Source organism: Acomys russatus, chromosome 32 (genome assembly GCF_903995435.1).
Source record: "Acomys russatus chromosome 32, mAcoRus1.1, whole genome shotgun sequence".
In the NCBI taxonomy this organism is placed as follows: domain Eukaryota; kingdom Metazoa; phylum Chordata; class Mammalia; order Rodentia; family Muridae; genus Acomys; species Acomys russatus.
Window position 1 is genome coordinate 47,128,885 of NC_067168.1, and position 22,355 is coordinate 47,151,239.

General features: G+C 45.3%; 1 protein-coding gene across 5 annotated transcripts in view; it reads left to right on the forward strand.

Annotated features, from left to right (window-relative positions):
• Positions 1-21,980, forward strand: part of Nktr (natural killer cell triggering receptor) — a 36,535-nt gene extending 14,555 nt beyond the window's left edge. For 2 of the 5 annotated variants that reach the window (XM_051140695.1, XM_051140696.1), the window contains exons 6-17: positions 4,753-4,780; positions 7,418-7,447; positions 7,922-8,067; positions 9,124-9,346; positions 10,345-10,500; positions 12,603-12,690; positions 13,293-13,438; positions 15,416-18,262; positions 19,070-19,171; positions 19,782-19,838; positions 20,383-20,481; positions 21,893-21,980. In XM_051140695.1, the coding sequence (XP_050996652.1) occupies positions 4,753-4,780; positions 7,418-7,447; positions 7,922-8,067; positions 9,124-9,346; positions 10,345-10,500; positions 12,603-12,690; positions 13,293-13,438; positions 15,416-18,262; positions 19,070-19,171; positions 19,782-19,838; positions 20,383-20,481; positions 21,893-21,980 (4,010 nt within the window). The remainder of the gene's footprint in view (positions 1-4,752; positions 4,781-7,417; positions 7,448-7,921; positions 8,068-9,123; positions 9,347-10,344; positions 10,501-12,602; positions 12,691-13,292; positions 13,439-15,415; positions 18,263-19,069; positions 19,172-19,781; positions 19,839-20,382; positions 20,482-21,892) is intronic. The other 3 variants (XM_051140693.1, XM_051140697.1, XM_051140694.1) reach the window with 2 other exon arrangements.
• Positions 21,981-22,355: the final 375 nt, after the last annotated feature.

Genomic DNA, 22,355 nt, shown 5'->3' on the forward strand with positions numbered 1-22,355 from the left:
TCCCATGTGTCTTATGGACTGTTTTATTGCCCTTGCAAGGGCCTGCAAACATGTGCACAAAACAGTGCTCAGTTTGTATGCCACAAATCTCCTACAGTTCCTGGCCAATGAATTTAGTTCTGTCAGTGTGGCACATGGTGGTCCTGTGGATTGGTGTGCTGTGTGCTAACTTGCCTTGAGTCTCACATTTAATTTAGCAACTTGCCTTCCTAAGGTGTGCGCTGTTTTCTTCAACATAATTTTACACAAGTTGTTTTCTTTGGTCATAACTCTGTGTTTTTATGTGTGAAGAAAGAAAAAAATATATACACACACACTAGCAGGTAGATATATTTATATTTTATGATTGTGGAGAGAATTTTTTTTTTTTACAGCTATCAGTGGTTTTACCATTAACTGCTTGTATTGACTGGTGTATGAACTGTGGTGCTTCTGTTTTGGGAGAGTATATAAAAGAAGAGGCGTTGTTTGGAATGGTGCTGCTTGAGAAATGGGGAGGAAATGATATGTGGCTCCATCCTTATAAACTACTAAGGAAATAAGAAATAAGGGTTTGTTCACTTTGAAACATTAGTTAGACTCCTGAGACTGCGCTCACCACCTGCATTAGTGGTTCCTTGTTTTGTCACTTTCTGCTTTTTTTTTTTTTTTTTGGTCAAATATGAAAACAGAGCTTGCCTTGTATGTGCAAGGCCACAGCTCATCACTAGCACTGCAGACAACGGGAAGGCATGGGTTGGAGTGAGAGTAGGACAGAGCTCAGAGCTCATGTGGAACAGAGTCTACATTCTGTAGAGGATGAAACCAAGGAGGGAAGAAGAGCATGCCCAGTCCTGGTCGCTCTACAGTCCTGTCTCACCATCCGGAAGAAATTGTCACACAGGGGAAGAGAGCTGCTGACTTGGTGCAGGCTTTATAAGCACTGTGTTCTGAGTCACTGTAGTTAAGTGTCAGAGGCAGGGGCATTCTGCTGAGAAAGAAAAGGGCAGTTGTTAGTGATAAATCTGGTATTAATTTTTATTGTCTCTAGTCATTGAGAAGACAGGAAAGCAGTATGGAAGACAGTGACTAGAAAGGCTGCTTTATAACGCACTTCTTTCCTGGGATGGAATTGATACCTAGCTGTCAGGAAACCTTGGTGTTAGCCAGGTGCGGTGCCTCATACTTGAGATCCAGCACTCGAGTGGCTGTGGAAGGAGAAGGGCTGTGAAGTTGAGGACAGGCTGGGTTCCAAGTCAGAGTAGGACGCACAGAAACAAAACAAAACTACGCACAAAAGAAATCCTGGTTTTAGCTGGATTTTTTTTTTTTTTTTTTGGTACTGAGTTACTATTTTAAAAAATCTTTTATTTATAAAAGCTCTGTGTGTGTGTGTGTGTGTGTGTGTTCCCACAACTACATGAGGAGAGGAGTTAGAATTTAATATTAGGTGTCTTTGTTAACCGCCTCACCCTTGTTCTTGTTTGTTTGTTTGTTTGTTGTTTTTTGAGACAGTCTCTCCGTGACCCTGGACCTCTGGATCCTCCTGTGCTGGCTGTCTGGCAAGCCCCAGGGGTCCTCCTTTCTCTGCCCTCCCCATTGCTGATGTTGCAGGCACATGCTGCTACACTTGGTTTTCAGACGAGGGACCCTCATGCGTAACTGAGGAAACAGCCCCTGAACCGTCTACCTGGCCTCAATAGGCCTTGCTTTTAACCTGAACTAGAAACATTTTGGCAGAAAAAATGTCATAGAAGAAAGAGCGTGTCTTACAGAGAGAGAGCGCACCTTTCTGAATGAACTGAATGATTTATATGAAAACATTCTTGTCTAAAAGAAGTTATTCTGTAGCTACCTAATTTTCACCAGTCTAAATGCTCCTCAGAAAGTCGTGGACTCATTTTGTCTAAACCAGGGGCGGTGGCAGCCCCTCCCTCAGCTGCGACTACAGCATTCGTCAGTGCTGACCTTTTTTTTTTTTTTCTTTCTTTTGTGTATGAGTGTTTGTGTGGATTGTCTGTGTCCCGTGTGCATACAGTGCCCTTAAAGGCTAGAAGAGGGTGTTGGAGCCCCCTGGGACTAGACTTATTGTCGTGAGCCAATGTGGGTCCTGGGGACTTGAACCTGGTCTACTGAAAGAGCAACCAGTGCTCTTACACAGAGCCGTCTCTCCAGCCCAGGATAGGCCTCTTACGGCTTCAAAGAATAGGCTTTCACTGGCCACTGTTCTGGTCATGTTAATTTTTATGAAAACAAGATAATACAGAAAAGCCCAACTTAACCTTAAAATAAGATTTCTGTTTTTTTCTTTTTCTCAGTGCTGGTGATCAGACTCATGACTTTGTAAATCTAGGTGCCAGTTCTCTAAACTGAGGCTGGTCTGGAACTCAGAGACCTGCCTGCCTCTTCCTCTTAGGTGCTGTCATTAGAGACATGTGCCACCATACCCCACCCATTGGTTATTTATTTATATATATATATATGTATATGTATATGTATATGTTTATATGTATATATATATATGTGTGTGTGTGTTTGTGTGTGTGTGTGTATATATATATGATTCTCTTCTTCCCCTTCATTTATTTTATTTTTACTCATTTTATTTTGTGTATGTGGGTGTTTTGCCTGTGTGTATGTCTGTGTATCACATGGATACAGTGCCTCTGGAGGCCAGAAGCAGGCATCAGATCCTCTGAGAATTTCTCATAGCTGGTTGTGAGCTGCCATGTGGGTGTTAGGAAATGATCCTGGAAGAGCAGTAAAGTGCTTTAACCCGCTGAGCCCTGTCTCCGGCTCCCTGTTTATTACAGCAGTCATAAGTAGGGGAGGGGCACACGATTTAGGTTGTTGAATGGGAGTGTGTGGTTGGTTATTTTTTTTCATGCCCCCCCCCACCCCCGAGACAGGGTTTCTCTGTGTAGCCTTGGCTGTCTTGGACTAGCTTTATAAACCAGGCTGTCCTTGAGTTCACAGAGCTCTGCCTGCCTCTGCCTCCCTGAGTGCTGGGATTTAAAGGCCCGCGCCACCCGCTGCTGCTGCTGCTGCTGCTGCTGCTGCTGCTGCTGCTGCTGCCGCTGCTGCCGCCACCCGGTTCCTAGATGCTCTATCATTTAAGAAGCAGACAAGTAGCTCTTCTAGTGAGCGGGGAATGTCACACTGAGGTAGGAAGCAAGTAGAGGAAATAGGTGACTATTGAAGGCGTTTGTACATCTTTGTTGAAACACTTTGGCAGGCAGAAGTAAATCTGGGGTAGGAATGTCTCACACAGTCAGAACCTGAAAGGAAGTGGTAGTAAAGATGTCGTGACCTCAGCCCACTGCGGTTCTTTGTTGTTGTTCTAAGTTTGCTTTGGTTTCTAGAGATGGTGATAACTTCATGCTAGTCTCTTTCTTTTTTTTCTTTTTGAGGGAAAGAGTGTGTGATATTTGAACCTCAGCACCACTTTGACTGAATATCAGATGTCATCCCAACACCACGCTTAGAATTATTCAGTGTTTGTTGATACCCATGTTAGCAGTCAGGGGCAATGTTGCATCCATCTATAATTTGTATATTTCTTTTATATGAATGCTGAAATTTAGAAGGCTCTTGTGTCTGAGTGGCATTGGGAGCACAGCATTGTGGTTGCCCACTGCGTGAACACCAGCTGCGCCACTCGAGCTGGATTCCCGGCTTTGTGACAGCTGGAGTGTGTCAGACTGAGAAGAGGTGTGTGTCAGCGGTGACATTAGAACAGTTGCTTTTAGTGCCCTCTTACTTTAGGCCTGAAGTTCCTTTCTGTTTTACCCTCTGGAAACTGCATGATTTCAAATGGTTTTTGTGACACTAACGCATGTATCCTTGCCTACAGAAGAGATTTTAATTTTTATAACATTTTAATACTTAGTATATCTAAAATTCTATCAGATTTTTGTTCATGGTATAATAGGGTTTTGGGTTTGTGTAGTCATTGATTATTTTTAGCTTCATTAGTTAAAATTCATCAGAGTTATAAATTCTCAAAAAGGGGAAAAAAATCAGACTAGAAATCAAAATCCTCTGGCCAGGATTTGACTTGGTGGTCTAAGACTGTCACCTCTGTTGCCTTTTGAGCCTCAGAAGATCCCTAATGTTTCCATTTTGCCCTTGTTACTGTTCTTTTATTAATTTGTCCAGTGATTAAGAGCTGGAACACATGCACCAAGCAGTGAGCGCAGCGCAGACCCCACCCAAGTCACTCTCAGGGCTCTGCTGCTGTAACACACAGCCAGCAATGGATGGGAAAGGCAGAAGCAAGCATGAAAATGGAGTGAATTGGCTGAGTTCCTCAAGTTTTGTTTTAAATGATATAAACTTGGTTTTGGGTGGGTGGGGGGGGGGAGATCTTTGCCTTCTACCAGAAGTCTCAATCTCTCAGTATTAAGATTTGTCTATCTGTGTCTATACTCAAGATGCATTACCTTTTTGAGAAAGATGGCGTAGCTAGCCTCTGATATTATAAAAGGAGCTTTAATTAATGTTTTATGAGCTGTTAAGCCCCCTGTGTTAAAATACATCAAATATCATGGGTCTGAGAAGATTGCCACAAGGCCTTTTCAAAACAAAATTTGTCTCTTCATAAATACCTTATGAAAGAAAATTTAGAGCCCTCCATTTTTAAAAGCTTTCTTGCTTTGCATAAAACTCTAAAATTTTAATTTCAAAGTTATATTGATATTAAAACATAAATTCAGTCTTGTATTTAAAGTGAATTACAATTTATTTCTTGCCATTTTTGTGTAAAATTTACAGAAAGAGTGTTACATCGTGCGCTCCAAAGGTAATGTCTCACTCCTCTAAGGCTCTCTTTCTTTGCCTTTGTTTCTTTTATCCTAATGTTGTGTGTATTGAAACATGCTAAGGGGGAAAAAGGTTTATAAAAATGGGTGGTGTTTGCTGTGGTTAACCTAGGGAGGACAGTTTGGTTTCAGTGTGCACCATAGCTGTTTTACATTAGGGCTTTAGGGGCTGGTAAGGTCCAAACACCGCTCTGATGATACTGTAAGTAAGTTTATTCTTAGGGACAACAGCAGTACCTTTCAGTTTCTAGAACTGGTGACTTAAATGACCCTTGCAGTAACCTCTAAGTGACAGGAGAAAATAGAAACTTGTGAGCACTGAAGCTTCGTTGGGTCTGTTTTAGTAAGTGCATGTAAACGTGCACGTGCACGTCTCTGCTTGGCTCTGGTCTTCTAAGTCTGACTTCCTGCATGCACATCACTGTCACGAGTGAGGAGTTGGTGGGCAAGGCCACTGAGCACGTGTCTTCCCTGCCCTTGTGTCACCTGCTTGACCGTTGTGTGTACTGTCAGCATAGTGCCCTGGAGCCTGCTGCACGGGGAGGCCAGGGATTTGTGGGCTCGGGTCCAGCGAGTTCCTTTTTTGTGAAATATTTTCCAGGTTCTTACTGTGTATTCTGTCCCAGTGAAGGTGCAAATTGATAGCTCTGATCCTGAATTGTAGGTACCGGTAGATTAAATGATTGACATTGATTTGGACCCTGGCCAGATTGGAAGCTGTCCTCAGGGGGCATGGCTCTTTCCTCTAGTCATGGTGTGCTCGATACTCAGTGCACCAAGGCCTGAGCATGTGCTTAGCACACATGAGCGACCTGAGTTCAGTCTCACCATGAGACAGACAGGTGGTGTATCCCAGGCTTGGATGCCCTAAGATCACTCTTCATCCTCAGGTGGCCTTAGTGTGTGTTGCTGCAGCTAGCTAGATACCATGTTCATTCCAGGGCCGCCTTACAGGGCCTCACAGCATTGTTCACTAAGGTGGCAGCTGATTTGGACTTCATGTGTGCTAGAAAAACCTGTAGGCTTTTCTCAATGCTGATGTCTGAGAGTGAGGTCCAAGAAAAGGGGGGAGGGTGCATCTAGTCAGCAAACAACCTTTTACCTTTCTGGAAGCACCCTACGCCTTCTCATAAAGGGTTTCTGTCTAGCTTAAGACAGTTTCTGTTTTGGTGACGTTGCAGAAACATTTTTGTTTTAAAGCTGTTGTCACCATGACCCAGGTGCTTGGTTCCTAGTTGAGTGTCTGTGCTCACCAGGTGGTTGTTAGGTTGTCTTCATGTCTTTCCCCTTTGTTTGTTACCTGTTTTTATTTTTAAAATTACACTGGCTTAATTTCTACTCAATTTTCTAAGAAATATTTGAGACTTGTGACTTTAAAACTCAAAACTTCATTTAAAGTTCTGAGACTTAAGTTGACATTAAAAATTTTAAGTTAAATACTATTTGTAGTCCTCTTACAGAACTGGATATTCTTAAAGTAAGTATAAACATTGCAAACTCCTGTGCAGTGATGTTTTTGTCATTGTTGTAAAGATTAAATTGTGCTCTGTTTATGTGTCTTAGAACGGCTTTAAAATGCACATTAAAATTCATGAGAGTTTTTCCTTACACAAGGGACTGCTTTAATATGGCCTGATAGCTAGTAGCCTTGTCTGTGTCGTGAGTTCATCCTTGCTAGTTCAGGTTCTGGTGGCCTAGTGCTCATCTAGCGATCCACTTTTACAGGTTTTGCATTACAATTCACATGTAAAGTTCTTTGAAAATGTTATGGGAAAACCAACTTGCGTTCAAAATATCTTAACCAAGTGTACCCACAGATATCCTGACAGTGGGGCCTCCGCAGAGCAGCTGATGGGGTGTTTTCTGGGCCATGGAAAGTGAAGATGTCAATAGTGCTCCCTCATTTCTCATCTTCCTACAAGGACCATAAGCAGTTTAAAAGCCCTTTCCTATTGCATTTTCAGAATGTGAGCTGTAAACTTCATTTCAAGTGAAAGAAGAGGGGCAGGAGGTTCTGTAGGCAGCACTCCTGAGGCGCCTCCATTTGCCTGCCTTAAAAAAGAATAGGTGGGCACATCTCTGAGTTTCAGGACAGCCTGGTCTACAAGGAGAGTTCTAGGACAGCAAGGGCTGTTACACAGAGAAACCCTGTTTTAAAAAAGGATATGCAGTCTGGCTCAGTCTTAAGTAACAAATAAAAGAGCCCAGTGGATGTGTGGCCAGTGTCCATCACTTCTTCCCATGGGACAGTGCCTTCCTCCTTGTCTGGGAAGTTTTTGTTTTGTTTTAATGTTTGTTTTTGTTGACTTCTTATTTTAGACTAAATTTAACCTCAGTGTGTATGCTATATATTTCTTTCTGTAACTCAAATGAAACCTATTTCATATACTCTATTAGAATTGGTTTTATAGTTCATTGTAATCGTGTGTTTTTAGTAAGTGAAATGGCTGCTATTATTAGTATGTGGGTCTTTAAAGTTGGATGTATATTATGCTTAACATTTTTCTGTCTTTTTATCTTTACTTCTTTGTTCACTACGTGCTGTGTCTAAACCTCTGCTTTCTTCATCTGAATGCATCATGTTTGATACCATCTTTGTGTTGATGTTTATTGTACAGAACTACAAAGCCTGCTCCACACCTGGATGGGTAAGCATCAAGCGGTTAAACTCCTGGGGCGTTGTCTGGGCGGTGAGCCTGAAAGACAGGTCAACAGGTTAGGCTCTCGTAGCTGAGCCCTCCCCACAGGGGCATCGGGCACAGAGAGCCTGCCTTGTGTTACTGAAGGGCCTCTCACTCTTGCCCCTGGTAGGCTTCTCAGTGTAAAGTGTACTCTGTTAGCACCAGGTCCTTAGCCCTAAAAGGGCTGGGAGCCATTGCAATAGCAGCAGAAACCGTGTCCCCTTTGTCTCCAGATGAGCTGTGGCTGCCTCCTCGTGTGAAATGACCTCAGGCTGTCATTACCTTCTGGTTGCTTCATGACACTTCAGATCTGCTTCCAGTTCTGTGGGGGTGTTTTTTTGTTTTGTTTTGTTTTTTTAAACAGCAGTTGTCCTCAGTTACTGTTCATGATGTGACTATTTACCAGACTAATTTATGTCTTGAATTTATGAATTACGACAGGGTTCATGTTGTCTTTGGACTGGTTATTTCCGGTTTTGAAGTAATTGAACAGATTGAAAATCTGAAAACGGATGCTGCAAGCAGACCTTATGCAGATGTCCGAGTTATTGACTGTGGTGTGTTTGCTACAAAGTTGACAAAAGACGGTAAGAGAGTTTAGAGGGCAGAGAAATCTAGACAGAGGTGTAAAGCATATGGCACCTACCTTCTGAATTTAAGTATAGACCTTGGAAGCATTGGTGTTCCTATGCCATGGTTTACCCTGTCCACCAGCAGATGGTGTCAGCTCCTCCTCCTTGCTGCTGCCCGGCTGCTGCCTGACCCTGCCCTCCCATGTCTCGGTTATTGCAGTGTCCTCACAGCTGTCTACCTTATCTGTGTCTCCCTGGTGTTTTGTTGTTCGTTTGTTTGGTTTGTTTTGTTTAAATATTTATCTATTTATTTATTGCATATGAGTGCTTTATCTGCAGAAGAGGGCGCCAGGTCCCATTACAGATGGTTGTGAGCCACCATGTGGTTGCTGGGAATTGAATTCAGTACCTCTAGAAGAGCAGGCAGTGCTTTCAACCTCTGGGCCACTCTCCATCCCCTCCCTGGCTTTTTTATGACCACTTATCAACAGGAGTGTGCCCACTTGTTTCCTTGCTTGTGTCCTTGTTTTACTTTGGTTTGTCTTAAGTAGCTACCAAAGTGATCTCCTTAAGCCACATTTCACACCCACATCCCTCCTGCCCAGGCACCTGCAGTGGTACCCTCAGCACAGAGGCCTGTGGCACTCTGTTGTCTGACTCTTCCCCACACTCACTGCCTTCAGCTACACTGACCTTTATTATGACATTAGGGGACTTGGTGCTTGCCCTCATGTTTAGAGCACTCTTTGTCAGACATCTGTGTGCCCCTCTCTGCTGCGGCGTCATCGTAAGGTAGCTGTGTCTGTGTTCCCTTACACTGTTTGCTTCCTGTCTCAGCTTTCGTCACATGTCACGCTTGTTTAGATCCAGGCTTCATGTTGGGTAAGGGCTTTGGTATTTTCCAAGTTTGCAGACAACTGTATTGTACTTAACTGGGGAAAAGTTTAGTTCGGTCTTAGTTTGGTTTGCTGTGCATGAAGCAATTACACTATAGCCAGCAGTCGCAGATTTCACTCTAGGTGACATGCCCTGGACTCAAGTACTAATGTTTTTGTTAATATCTGTTAAAAGTTTCTGAGAAAAAAAGGAAGAAACCAACACATTCAGAAGACTCGGACTCTTCTCCCAATTCCTCTTCCTCTTCAGAATCATCCTCAGAAAGCGAAGCTGAACGAGAGAGAGTCAGAAGGAGGAGACGTAAGAGGAGGCCAAAGGTCAGACACAACAGGAAGAGACGGAAAGAGACGAGCGGCTCGGAGGAGCCAAGGAGGAAGCACGCCGTGAGCCCTGAAGGGTAAGTGTGCCCGGCAGGGCCGCACAGACACTCTGTAAGCTCGGCACGTAGAGGGGGCGGTCTGGATTTACACTGATGTTGTAACAGTCTGAGAGTGGCTTGGGCATCCGTTTGGTGTGGTTTTCAGGTGAAAATAAATTCTAGACACACTTTGTTGTTGTTGGGTTATTCTTTTGTTGGTTGGTTTTGGGTTTTTAGGTTTACAGTTCTGTCTTGTGTGTCTGAAGACGTGTGTAGTACACTATGTGTGGTGATCAGAGACAATTTGGAGGAGCCGTTTCTCTCTTTCTCCCAGACGGGTCTATTCACTGAACCGTCCTGCCAGCCCTAATGTCTGAAAGTTTTTCTCTTAATCCTCAGTATTTTTTACTTTATTTTTGAGAATTTCATACATGTCTACAAGGTAATCTGATCCTCCGCCTCCTAATCCCTCCTTCGAATTCTCTACCCACACACTACATCTCCCTCCTCTTTGTTGTTTGTTTTTTCTTTCAATAACCTTCAGAGTCTACGTACTGTGTCCTATCTATGCAGGGGTACAGGGCTACCCACTGCAGCACAGGCAGGTACCAGAGGCCACACCCTGGAGGAAACTGATTCTCCCTAAAGCAAAACTTGGGCCATTGAGCTCAGGGACTTCTCGCCTCCAAACCAGGGACACGCGGTGCAAGGGGAGGCCGTCCCCACAGGTTGTCACCTCATCTCCACACCGTGGCGTGCACCACAGTAGCACACACAAAGAAGTGAGCAAACAGAGACAAAGGCTTAGGAAGGAACACATTATACTTAGAATAATTGACAAGTTCTATTTCAAAATTTTAGTATTTGGTTTTTCTGGTTTTTATTTTTCTCTTTAAATTATTTCTTTGCTCTGGATTTTTCACCTCGTTGATTTATATATATATAATCAACACTTAGAGTTTTGCTGTTGTTTTATGTGCCTTTATTTTATGAAATACTAGCACTGACATCTAAGTTGATGACTTGATTTATTTTAGTTATTCTGAGAGGAGTGATGTGAATGAAAAAAGATCAGGTGACTCAAATGCTAAAAGAGAAAAGCCTGTTGTCCGCCCAGAAGAGATTCCTCCAGTTCCTGAGAACCGATTTTTACTTAGAAGAGATATGCCTGCTATCAAAGTGGAGCCTGAGCCGTAAGTAGGCTGGTGTCATGTGACTCTACGCACTCTGTACAGGACCTGACAGAAGCATCTTGTGCATGCTTTCACTGCAGAGGAGCAGCTCCCAGTGCAGTAGACAAGAAGCAGGGGGAGCAGGGTGCTGCCACTCGGCTGCCTTCCCCTGCCTCCTTTGATTGGTGCTGGCCCCAGCACATGCATAGTTAGTGTGCCCAGCTCTGTTAACGAGGATGCTTAGTTGTTGCACTGTGTTTTTTGTTTGTTTTTTTTTTTTCCCTCTGAAATGGATAAGTCTGTGAGCTCATTGCAACTTGATACTCGCTCACCATGACCCATGCTCAGAGTACACACAAATTAATGAATGGTGTGCACCTCTTTTTCAGACTCCATGCTTGAGCACATGAGCAGGTAAAGGAGATCGGGCAAGGTTGTCAGGAGGCTCTGTATTGCTGCTCGGTGTGCTGTGTCACAGGCTAGCCTTGAACTTGCAATCCTTCTGCTTCATTCTGCAGAGTACTAGGGTTGCAGGTGTGTGTGCTGCCGTGCCTGGCGGGTTGGGAAGTGCTTATTAGAAGTCTGGGAAGGTTATGTTACTGATCTTGCTGCATTGGCCCTTGTTAAAGAGTTGAGTCTTTTCAGAATAGATCTCTAAGTCCAACTAAGTGGTGAAATCTGTTTCAATTTTTTTATTTTAAGATTTATTTATTTATTTATTGTTTATGCAGAGTTCTGCCTGCTTGTATTGCCTTCAGGCCAGAAGAAAGCACCAAATCTCATGTGTTTTTTTTTTTGTTTTTGTTTTTTTTTAAGCCACCATGTGGTTGCTGGGAATTGAACTCAAGACCTTTGGAAGAACAGCCAGTGCTCTTAACCTCTGAGCCATCTCTCCAGCCCCATCTGTTTCAACTTTAATAGGGCAAAGTAAATTACACGGTAGCTGGAGATAAAATTTAGTATCATAAATATGATTGTAGTTAGTTTCCCTACACTGTTTTTAGATTTAGTCTCAGAAAATGCTATTTAATGTACTTTGTATATTAGAGTTAAATTCAGAAATAGTAAAAGGACATGAGTAATCCCAGCACTGGGGAGGCAGAGGCAAGCGGATCTCTGTAAATTCTAGGCCAGCCTGGTGTACAAAGCGACTCCAGGACAGAGAAACAGAAAAACCCTGTCTCAAAAAACCAAAAAGAAAGAAAGGAAGGAAGGAAAGAAAAGGACGTGAGCCAGGCATGGTAGCATATGCATGTAGCCCTAGCTCTGGAGAGATCCTTTGCCCACAGGATTGATGTCCGTCCTGAACATAACAGGGTCTAGACGCATGAGAGAGGTGTGCAGAGGGAGAAGGAGAGAAGAGCGAGTGTGTGAGCAGAGGTGCTGTAGTGTCTGGTGTACGTCATCAGTTCCTGTGAGGAAGAGTTTAAAGAGCTGAGAAGCGGAGCTGAGCTGAGTCCCAGCCCTTCACAGTTCTTTTTCTTTGCTTGTTTACTCGCTTCCTTCACTAATTTTTTCATTTAGCCAGGCGTGGTGGTGCACGCCCTTAATCCCAGCACTTGGGAGGCAGAGGCAGGCGGATTGCTTTGAGTTCGAGGCCAGCCTGGTCTACAAAGCGAGTCCAGGACAGCCAAGGCTACACAGAGAAACCTGTCTCCGAAAAACAAAAAACAAATCTTTCATTAAAAAAAAAAAACAAAACACACCCCACCCCACCCCCCAAGTACATAATTACGAATGGGATGAACGGAGTTCTCCTGGGGCAGAGTCCTCCTATCTAGAGCTCAGGTTAGTGTTCTCAGCTGTTACCTGACAGTCCACAGTGAGAGCTCGTACACCCACCTCATCTTTGCAGGGTCATGTTTGTGGTACAGGAAATGCTAGTCACTGCTGTATCTGGAGATGTGTTGGTGCATCCCACAGCCGAGTGAGCCCTGAAATGTGTGGATAGATGTGACTCAGCACCTATAAAACTTGATATTGACCTCAGAGTTTTGTGTGATTCTCATGCCATTAAGTATAAAGCTTTATATTGTAAAGACTGTAGTTCTGCATCTGAACGTTGGGAAGACATTCTTTAATGACCACTTACACATTTTTCATTGTCAGAACAATTTTTTCAGGAACATCCCAGATGTTGCACCTGTTGTAAGTGATCAGAAGCCATCTGTGTCAAAGTCTGGACGGAAAATTAAAGGAAGAGGCACAATTGTACGTATATTAAAGCTTTCTTCTTTCAAATTATCTAAATGCTAACTTCTTAACATTTTAATAATCAAAGGTTTAGTTTTAGATAGACTATTTCTCCTACTCAAGGAATTGTTTTAATTCCCCTAGTTTTGGGAAGGTGCCGCTATTAGTAGACATAGCTGTAGTTGTATTTAATTATCCAGTGATGCAGCACAGGCAATAATGAGTGATGGAGAGCTGGAGAGATGCTCGGAGATTAAGAGCACTGACTGCTCTGAGTTCAATTCCCAGAAACCACATAGTGGCTCATAACCATCTATAATGAGACCTGAGGCCCTCTTCTGGTGTGCAGGCCTACATGCAGGCAGAACACTGTATAAATAATAAATAAATAAATAAATAAATAAATAAATAAATAAATAAATTGTTCCTCTTTTAAAAAGTGAGTCAGTGGAAGCTCATGAATGTGTAAGGACTTCAGAGGGGACTTTTCAGGATTCCAGATGAGTGTCTTGCTGCTTCTGCAGCTCCATGTTTTATATTTGAAATAACGTTAACGTTATTGCCCAACTCTGTCCCACAAGAGGCATTCTTAGAACCGCTACTATCCTCTCTGTTTAAAGCGCTATCACACACCTCCAAGGTCAAGATCCCACTCTGAGTCGGAAGATGATGACAGCAGTGAGACTCCTCCTCACTGGAAGGAGGAGATGCAGAGGCTGAGAGCTTACAGGCCACCGAGCGGAGAGAAGTGGAGCAAAGGAGACAAGTAAGCACCTGGAGCGTGAGCACAGCCGGGGCTCAGTGCTGCGGTCACAGTCAAGATGGCCAGGCGGCAGGCCACTAGGACAGCACTGCTGCCACCAAGACCTGTGCTGAGCCTTTGCATGGACTCTTAGCTGAGAAGTGATTTGGTCTTAGGCATCACATGGTAATGTCTGACTTGACAGGCACCTTAGTCACAGGTAGGAGGATTGGCCACTAGGAGAGCCTGCACGGCATGGGAGTTAATTTCTGACTCTAACATGTTCTGAAGACAGCGGTGCCCTGCAGTGGAGTAGGAGTAGTCATCTCTTTCCAGAGGGCCTGGCTTCAGAGTAGCTAGTGGGAAAGTAGTTCTTCATGGGGGAATTCTGGTTTCTTTGCAGGCATCTTAGAATGGTTTTGAACGCAAAAAAGGAAGAGGTAAAGAGCCACTTTGTAGACTAGCACTGACATGGTGGTGCTGAGGGCTCTCATCTGCAAGCCTGGATTATAAATTGTTTGTCAGTTTTCATGTAGTTGTATTTGATTTCTGTTTTATTTTTTCAAAGATTATTTAGCCAGGTGTGGTGGCATATGCCTGTAATCCCAGGACTCATTGAGGCAGAGACAGGGGGATCTCTGTCAGTTTGAGGCTAGCCTGGTCCACAGTGTGAGTCCAGGACAGCCAAGGCTACACAAAAAACCTTGTATAGACAGTTCTGAGCCCACTATGTGATTGCTGGAAAGTGAACTCAGGACCTTTGGAAGAGCAGACAGTACTCTTTAACTGCTGAGCCATCTCTCCAGCCCATGATGTCTGTCTTATTAGGAGCTTAGGAGAAAGTGTTAAGTCCACAACGAAGTGGAGAGTATACAGTTGTCATGCCAGCATTTAAATAGTTTTCCACTAAGACATGTCTGTGTTTATGTGACTTACATAGTTAATAAGTCTCTGAAAGGAAAAGAAAAGAGAGCTGGGTGCTGTGATGCTTGCCTTTAGTCTCAGTATTTGGGGAGCAGAGGCAGGGTCATGCATCTTTGTGAGTTCAGGGCCAGTCTGGTCTACATGGTACAATCCAGGCCAGTTGGGGCTGTATAATGAGACATCTCAAAAATAATCAAATTTTAAAAAGAAAAACAGCTCTTTTAGCCAGGCCTGATGGCTCTATAATCCGAGTACTTGGGAGGTTAAGGCCAGCCTGGACAACATAGTGAGTTTCAGGCCATCCTAGGCCGCATAATAGCATCTTGTCTCCAAAGAAGGAAAGGGATTAGGGAGCTCGTTGGTAAAGGGCTTGTCCTGTAAGTGTGAGGACCTGAAATTATGTGTGCAAAGCTAGGTGTAGCAGTAAACACTTTATACGCAGTGCCGGTGTAAATAAGCACTTTATACCCCAGTGCTGGGGAGGAGAGGCAGGAGGAGCCTTGGGGCTGAGCCATAGGGGCTGGGCCAGCACTATTGCTGGCCCCTAGGACGATGAGAAACACTCTGAAAGAAATTAGTGTTCCTAGGAATGACACCTGAGGTGCTCTCCACATGTGTATACACACATACACACACACAAGAGAGAGAGAGGGATGGATGGAGGGAGGGACAGGGGAGAGGGAGGTGCATGTGAATTAAAAAAAAAAAAAAATGAGGAGAAACTCTTAAAAATGACGTTGAATCAAGGCTTGGGTGTCTGGCTCTGTAGTGGAGTGCTTGCTTAGCGTGCATGAGATCCTGAGTATGGTGCCCAGCACTATAGAGACAAGTGAGATTGCTTGGTGTCAGCAGATTATTTCAGGAGCTGTGTGTCTCCACAGAACTCAGGGTTGGTTAGTGTGGTTGTCACAACTTTTCACTTAAAAACAAGGATCTTTTGTGAGTCTGTGAATAGTTGTCATTACTCTGGTTCATGTAAACGTATTGGAGGAGTTGGGTCCTCTGTTAGTAAGAAGTGTGTTGTAAGACACAAAGGGTTCACAAATAACTGCATGCACGTTATGCCCCTGCTTATAGGCTAAGTGACCCTTGTTCAAGCCGATGGGATGAAAGAAGCTTGTCCCAGAGATCTAGATCGTGGTCTTATAGTGGATGTTATTCAGATCTTAGTACAGCAAGACACTCTGATGGTCACCACAAGAAACGCAGAAAGGAAAAGAAATTTAAGCATAAAAAAAAATCTAAAAAGCAGAAACATTGCAGAAGGCACAGACAGACGAAGAAGAGAAGAGTGGTTATGCCACCTGACTGGGAGCCCTCAAGGTCTCCCACCCGCCGAGTGAAGTCCTCTTGTGATAGAGAAAGGAGATCCCGCGCTTCCTCCTCGTCCTCTCATCGCTCGTCAAAGCAGGACTGGTCTAAGTCAGACAAGGATGAGCGGAGTGCTTCAACCCGCTCAAGCAGGGGCACCTACAGATCCAAGTCTCCCTCACGGTCAGACTCTAGAGGGAGCTTGCGATCGAGGGCCTTGTCAAAGTGTTCATCGCGGTCTCACAACCGATCAAAGTCCAGATCTAGTTCCAGGTCAGGGCACCGAAGAACAGCATCAAAATCACCCAAAAAACCCACTTCGCTGAGTGAAAATAAGCCAGTTAAGACAGAACCTTTAAGACCATCGATGCCACAGAATGGAAATGTGCTGGTACAGCCAGTGGCAGCAGAACATATTCCTGTGATACCCCTGAGTGACAGCCCGCCCCCTTCTAGGTGGAAGCCTGGACAGAAGCCCTGGAAGCCCTCTTACGAGCGGATTCAGGAGATGAAGGCCAAAACAACCCACTTGCTGCCCGTCCAAAGCACATACAGCTTAGCAAATACTAAAGAGACTGCAAGCGCATCATCCTACCACAAAAGAGAAAACAACTCAGAAAGTGATGGGAGCGCTTATTCAAAGTACAGTGACAGAAGCTCCAGGAGCTCAGGAAGGTCAGGGAGCAGGTCCTGTAGGAGCAGGTCGTCCTGCAGGCCCTACACGAGGTCACGCTCGCTGTCCAGGTCTCCGTCCTCTAGGTCTCGCTCACAGAATAGGTACAGTGATGGTTCCCAGCGCACTAGGTCATCTTCATACACTTCTGTTAGCAGCGACGATGGACGACGACGACGGCGAGCCAAGAGGACACTCAGATCCCGTGGGAAAGAAAGTGTCACTTCAAACAAAAGGAACCATAGCAGCTCTGAAAAGACACTTGGCAGCAAATATGTCAGAGGCCGAGAGAAGTCCTCAAGTCACAGGAAGTACAGTGAAAGCAGGTCGTCTTTAGAGGACTCTTCAGACAGCGAACCGTCACGTGTTCAAGGAGTGCACTCAGTCCCAGAGAAGGAAGTCTTGAATGATAAGCCGGGGAAGGGCAGAGGAGAAGGACACGCCAGGCTTGAATGGGAGTGTCCTCATTCTACGAAGAGAGCTCTGACAGAGCGCCTTTCTGCTCACTCTAGAGACGACAGTAAGCCCAAAGGGAAGAGCTGTGCTGGGAGTAAGTGGGACTCTGAATCAAACTCAGAGCAAGATGTGACTAAGAACAGGAAGAGCGATCCCCGGACGTGCTCCGATAAGGAGGAGGGGGAAGCCTCCTCAGACACCGAGTCAGAGGTTGGTCAGGGTCACAGCAAAGCCAAACCCCCAGCCAGACCTTCAGCAGACACTTCTCTGCCTGACAGTGATGGGGCCCGGAGGTCCAGGAGACCACGGTCTTCAGCTTCTGAGTCAGAGAGTTCCTGCTCCAACTTGGGGAATGATAGAGTGGAGCCTCAGAAGCAAAGACACCCAAAGGGTAGTCTTAAAGGGGATCACACAAAAAAGGTGAGAGAGAAACTGAAAGCCAAAAAGGACAAAACCCGTAAGGCTCCAAAACGGAAGCCAGCGTTCCACTGGCAGCCTCCACTGGAGTTTGGTGATGACGACGACGAGGACATAAGTGGAAAGCAAGTTGCCCAGGAGCCAAAAGAGACCAAGCATGCTTCTGACAAGTGTGAAGCTGCAAAAGACAGTATTCCAAAGCCAGAGCAAGCCTGTGAGGAAAGCAGCTGTCCAAGCAAACCCAAAAGGGGTTCTTCAGAGCAGGGCCCACTTGCAGAGGGTGAGCATGACCCCAGCTCTTGCCCTGTACCACCGAAAGTGCAGGAGAATGCCACCAGCTACCCCTGTACCACCCAGCACATTGAAGAGCATGTCCCAGGCGGAGGGGAGGATGTGCTTCAGACAGATGACAACATGGAGATTTGTACCCCTGATAGGAGTTCCCCTGCCAAGGGAGAGGGAGCATACCCTTTAGCAAACCACAGAATGGACAGCCCAGAGGTGAGCAGTGTTCCAGAGCAGGGTGAGCACATGGCACAGCCCAGAGCAGGAGGGAAGCAAGAAAGCAGTAAGCCTGAAAGCAAAACCTTGGGTGAAGGTGGAAAACAGGACAGCTCTGCCAACTTGGCAAGCCCTGTAGAAATTGCTGCAAAGACGGAGGGGGCTGAGAAGAACCAGATGAACCTCACAGATAAGTGGAAGCCACTGCAAGGTGTAGGGAATCTGGCAGTGCCTGCTGCAACCACATCCAGTGCTCTGGATGTGAAGGCATTGGCTACTGTGCCTGAAGTCAAACCACAAGGCTTGAGAATAGAAATTAAAAGCAAAAATAAAGTTCGGCCTGGGTCTCTCTTTGATGAAGTAAGAAAGACAGCACGCCTAAACCGGAGGCCACGGAATCAAGAGAGTTCCAGTGATGAGCAGACTCCTAGTCAGGATGGTGATAGCCAGTCCAGAAGTCCACACAGATCGAGAAGTAAATCAGAAACCAAATCTCGACACAGAACAAGGTCTGTCTCCTATAGTCACTCAAGAAGTCGATCTAGAAGTTCCACATCATCTTACCGGTAAGAAATACTCCTTTTCCTCTTCTTCCCCCAAGGAGTATCTGTTGTCATTGAGCTCAGGAGAACACCAGCGTTAGAAGTCTGGTCACTGTCTGCAAATCTGTGACAAGGGAGTAAGAAGTGTTAGTCCATGTGACCAAAGCTCCCAGTAGAGGACGTAGATAGGAAGTGGACATGCCAGGGTGTCAGGACAGGGAATATGGGCTCAGCTGAAAAGACCGTCATTATCTCTACTTTCATCACTTGTACCATAATGAATGGTCTTGCCGTGGCTGGTGGCGAGTTCTCCACATTCAAAGGTGTGATGTAGCTGGCTGTCTTGCCCAGGTTGCCATGCCTTTGCAAAGAATCCATTGAGCAGACCCTCCAGGGCTTACAGGTGGCTGATGTACTACCCTTTTATACATGGAGATGGTCCAGGCCGTAGAGGCAAAGTTGCTGTCCAAGGCACACATCTAAGTCAAGCTTTGTGATCATGTTCAAGTTGTTGTTGAGGACCCACCCAGCATTTGTCATCAGGATAGACTGAAGAGTACAGAGAATGAGCGTGAAAGCTAAGAAAAGGGGTCACGATAGGAAACAGGAAACCAATAAGTAGTTGTGTTCTCGTGGGCATGTAAATGTACCTAGTGCAGTCTTTTGATCAACCCTTGGTGGCTTCTGGATCTCTTCCTTTGCTGTACATGACCGTGTCCACCCAGCATAGTTTGTAAGCGACCTCCCCCTGCTTGTGTCCCCTCCTGCCCTACTGTTCATCCCAACAGTGGGGGTGCACACGTTGTTTGCTTTCTCACCCATCCCATGTAGCTCAAGAAGCTACTCGAGAAGCCGGAGCAGAGGCTGGTATAGCAGAGGCCGCAGCCGCAGCCGCAGCCGGAGCAGTTCCTATGGAAGTTTCCATAGCCACAGGTGAGCTTGTGGTCTCTCACCCTGCTGTGTGGGGACCGCTTCTGGGACAGAGCAGGACAGCTGTTGATGTGTCCTTGGCCAGTACCACACTGGACTGTTGTCACCCCACTCTGGGATTCTGGGACGCTTCTGCTGTCCTTGCTGGGATTGTATGCGAACCAGGCAAAGAACCAGCACCAAGAGGCCATGCCCCGTGCCTCCTCTACGCAGGGATGCTACTGAGGGGCCACAAGCACAGCCACCTCTGGACTTGGGGGTTAAGACAGGTTCTAGCGAGGACACCAAGAGTGAAGTGTGTGCTCCAGGGACGGGCGTGCATAGTAGCTTCCCAGCTGCCTCTCCCTTTGACCGGGAGGTGTTTCCTGTGTGCCCACTCGTATAAGTGGCCTTTCCCTTTCCTTCCAGCTGAGAGTCTCCCCAAAGAGCTACATAAAGTTTAACCTTCTTACAGAATACAAAGGTTTTAAAAAGAAAACCCAATACACTTGGGATAAAAACAGTAGTTACAGGATTTCACTGTCTTTTCACTTTGATGGACAAAATGTCTAGATTGTCACTGTGGCCTGTGCCCACAAGCACAAGGTGATGGTCCCTCTGTGATTCACACTAGGACGTCCAGCAGGAGCAGGTCCAGGAGCACTTCCTATGACCCCCGTAGCCGCTCCAGGTAAGTGGGAGTGGGAGGCCCCAGGTTGCTGGGTAGGGGGTTGTCTTGGACTTGGAGTTGATCCCAGACCCTTAGGCATAATACACAGTGCATCTCCTGCCACTAAACTTACCTCCTCAGCCTTTTATGTTGCATTTTAAAATTAACTTTAATGCCTATGTTTATCTTCTGAAATAACACTCTTAAAAAAAAAATGAGATCTTTCTGACAATTTTTATTCTGTTGGCCTATTGTGCTCCAGTGTCAGAAATGACCGTGTCAAATTGTAATGGTAGGTGCTTGTGACTATAATTGCCTAATAAGAAAGATCCAGATTCAGTCAGACCAACTCAGTGTTAATTTTGTGATATTTTTCAATGCAGAAAATAAATTAACATTTTTCTCTTTAACATGGTAAGTCCGTTTGGGGGCAATTGCTGGATATTTCTAGAACTTCTTATGCAACTGTCCTCACACCTCAGTAGGGTGCCCATGTGAGCTAGCACTCTCAGACAGCCCTCCAGAAAATACTTTGTGTGCTTAGTGTATGTCATTGCTGTTTAAGCAGATCCTACACGTATGATAGCTACTACAGCCGCAGCCGCAGCCGCAGCCAGAGGAGTGACAGTTACCGTCGGGGTAGAAGTTACAAGAGGTGGTCCAGGTGGGTCCCTGCTTTGGAGCACTGTGAGTGGCTGGACACTGGTGCAAATGGCCATCAGCAGAGCACAGACAGCCAATAGCTGTTAAATGTTGTTTTATGTTGTTGTTTTATAGTTGGAGCTAGAGTGAGTGTTCAGGTACTCACACAGCTTTGAGTAAACGTTTTTGTGGAGGGCATCAGAGGACCAGACCTTAGCTCACTTCTGGGAGTCAGGCTGGTTTACTACAGTAGCCAGGTGGTTGTTTTATTAAACCAGTTATAGTTATTTTGTTCCACCAGCAGGGTTAGGGCTTGTATCTTATAATGACCTTATTAATGACTCTTGTATTGTCCCTTGCTGGTGGTTGCTGTCATCCTCATCCGTTGCAACCTCAGAAACCCTTCTACAGTCAGTGCACATGGACACTCCTGTGTTTGAACTGTTTCGGGCTGCCAGCTGTCTCTCACAGGCCTAGGTGCCGTCACACTCACTGTACATGAACCACTTGCCAGCTCCAGCTCCAGTTCTTCCTGACTTCCATTCTCTAATGTTCTAGAACCTTTCCTTCTGCCCAGAATCCCAAGTGCCATCTTTATCACTTCTCTCTGTGTCTTGAATCCCCTGTGCCCCCCATCCCCCACTCTCAGTAGGGCCCCACTGCAGCCCATTGCCCTGGGAGCCCCCTCCCTCAGTCACACTGCCAACTCAGAAGTGCATCCCTTCCTGGAGAGCCCGTGTACCCCTGGGGTTCTCAGTGCACTGACCTGCCTGTCCACTGCCTTGGGCCTTCCTTGTACTTGCACTCATTGGTAGTGGGGTGATGCTGACCATGGACGTGTGAAGTAACTCTCAGAAAGTATTTTTAAATGAGCTGAGTGACGACCATAACCAAGCCCCTTGGCTAGGCTCCTGATGGTTTTGTTCGCATGCAGACACACACCCACTTCTTTATGAGACGCTGTACTTTAAGCCCTTCCAGCTTTAGTCTAATGCAGTGCTCACTGGGGCAGAGTAGAAAAGTAGTTTGTTTGTTTGTTTGTTTGTATGAGTGGATTTCAAGTAAATTTTGCAGTGTTGTGAGGTTTCTTTATTGTTATCTTATTCTTGCTTTTTACTACCATTTACCATTTAAAACATTATTTGAGCCTTGGTGCAGTGTCATATGCCTACAATCCCAGAACTCAGGGACACAGAGGCAGGCAGATCACTGTGAGTTCAAGGCCAGCCTGGTCTACAAAGTGAGTCCAGGTCAGCCAGGGCTACACAGAGAAACCCTTTCTCAAAAAACCAAAGATCCTCTGTCTTTTAAAAAAAAAAAAAAAAAAAAAAAAAGTTTAAAACATCCTTGAAAACCTCATAGTGTTGCCCTGTGGTTAGAACCCAATACATGGGAGTTGAAGGCTTTTTGTTGTGTGTCGTTTTGTTATGCAGGAGCGGAAGATCCTATCGCTCAGACAGTGAAAGTGACAGAAGTTACTCTCATCACCGGAGCCCCAGTGAGAGCAGCAGATACAGCTGAGGTGTTTGTGCACAGTTGTGTCTGAACTGTAAATACCTGTTAACTTAAAGCTGAAGAAACTGATGGCGTCTGTTGTGTTTCAGTATTAGAGCTCCATCCAGTAGTGGGTATTACTGGTCACTCACTCACATGTGTGCAGAAGAATTCAAAGTGCAGGTGTCCCCAGAAATGTTTTTTGCCCTATTTTACAGTAGACAACTATGGAATTTTCATTTTCTTAAATCGAGAAATGGTAAATTTGATGTAAAGGTAATTTGCAGTGTTATTTTAGATAGGATTTTCTGTAGCTCACATAGTCCATAGAATTCAGGTTTCTTTGGTCAGTGTTTGAGGTTTTAGTATCCATGCTGCCAAACAGAGCTGTGGAGAGCTGTC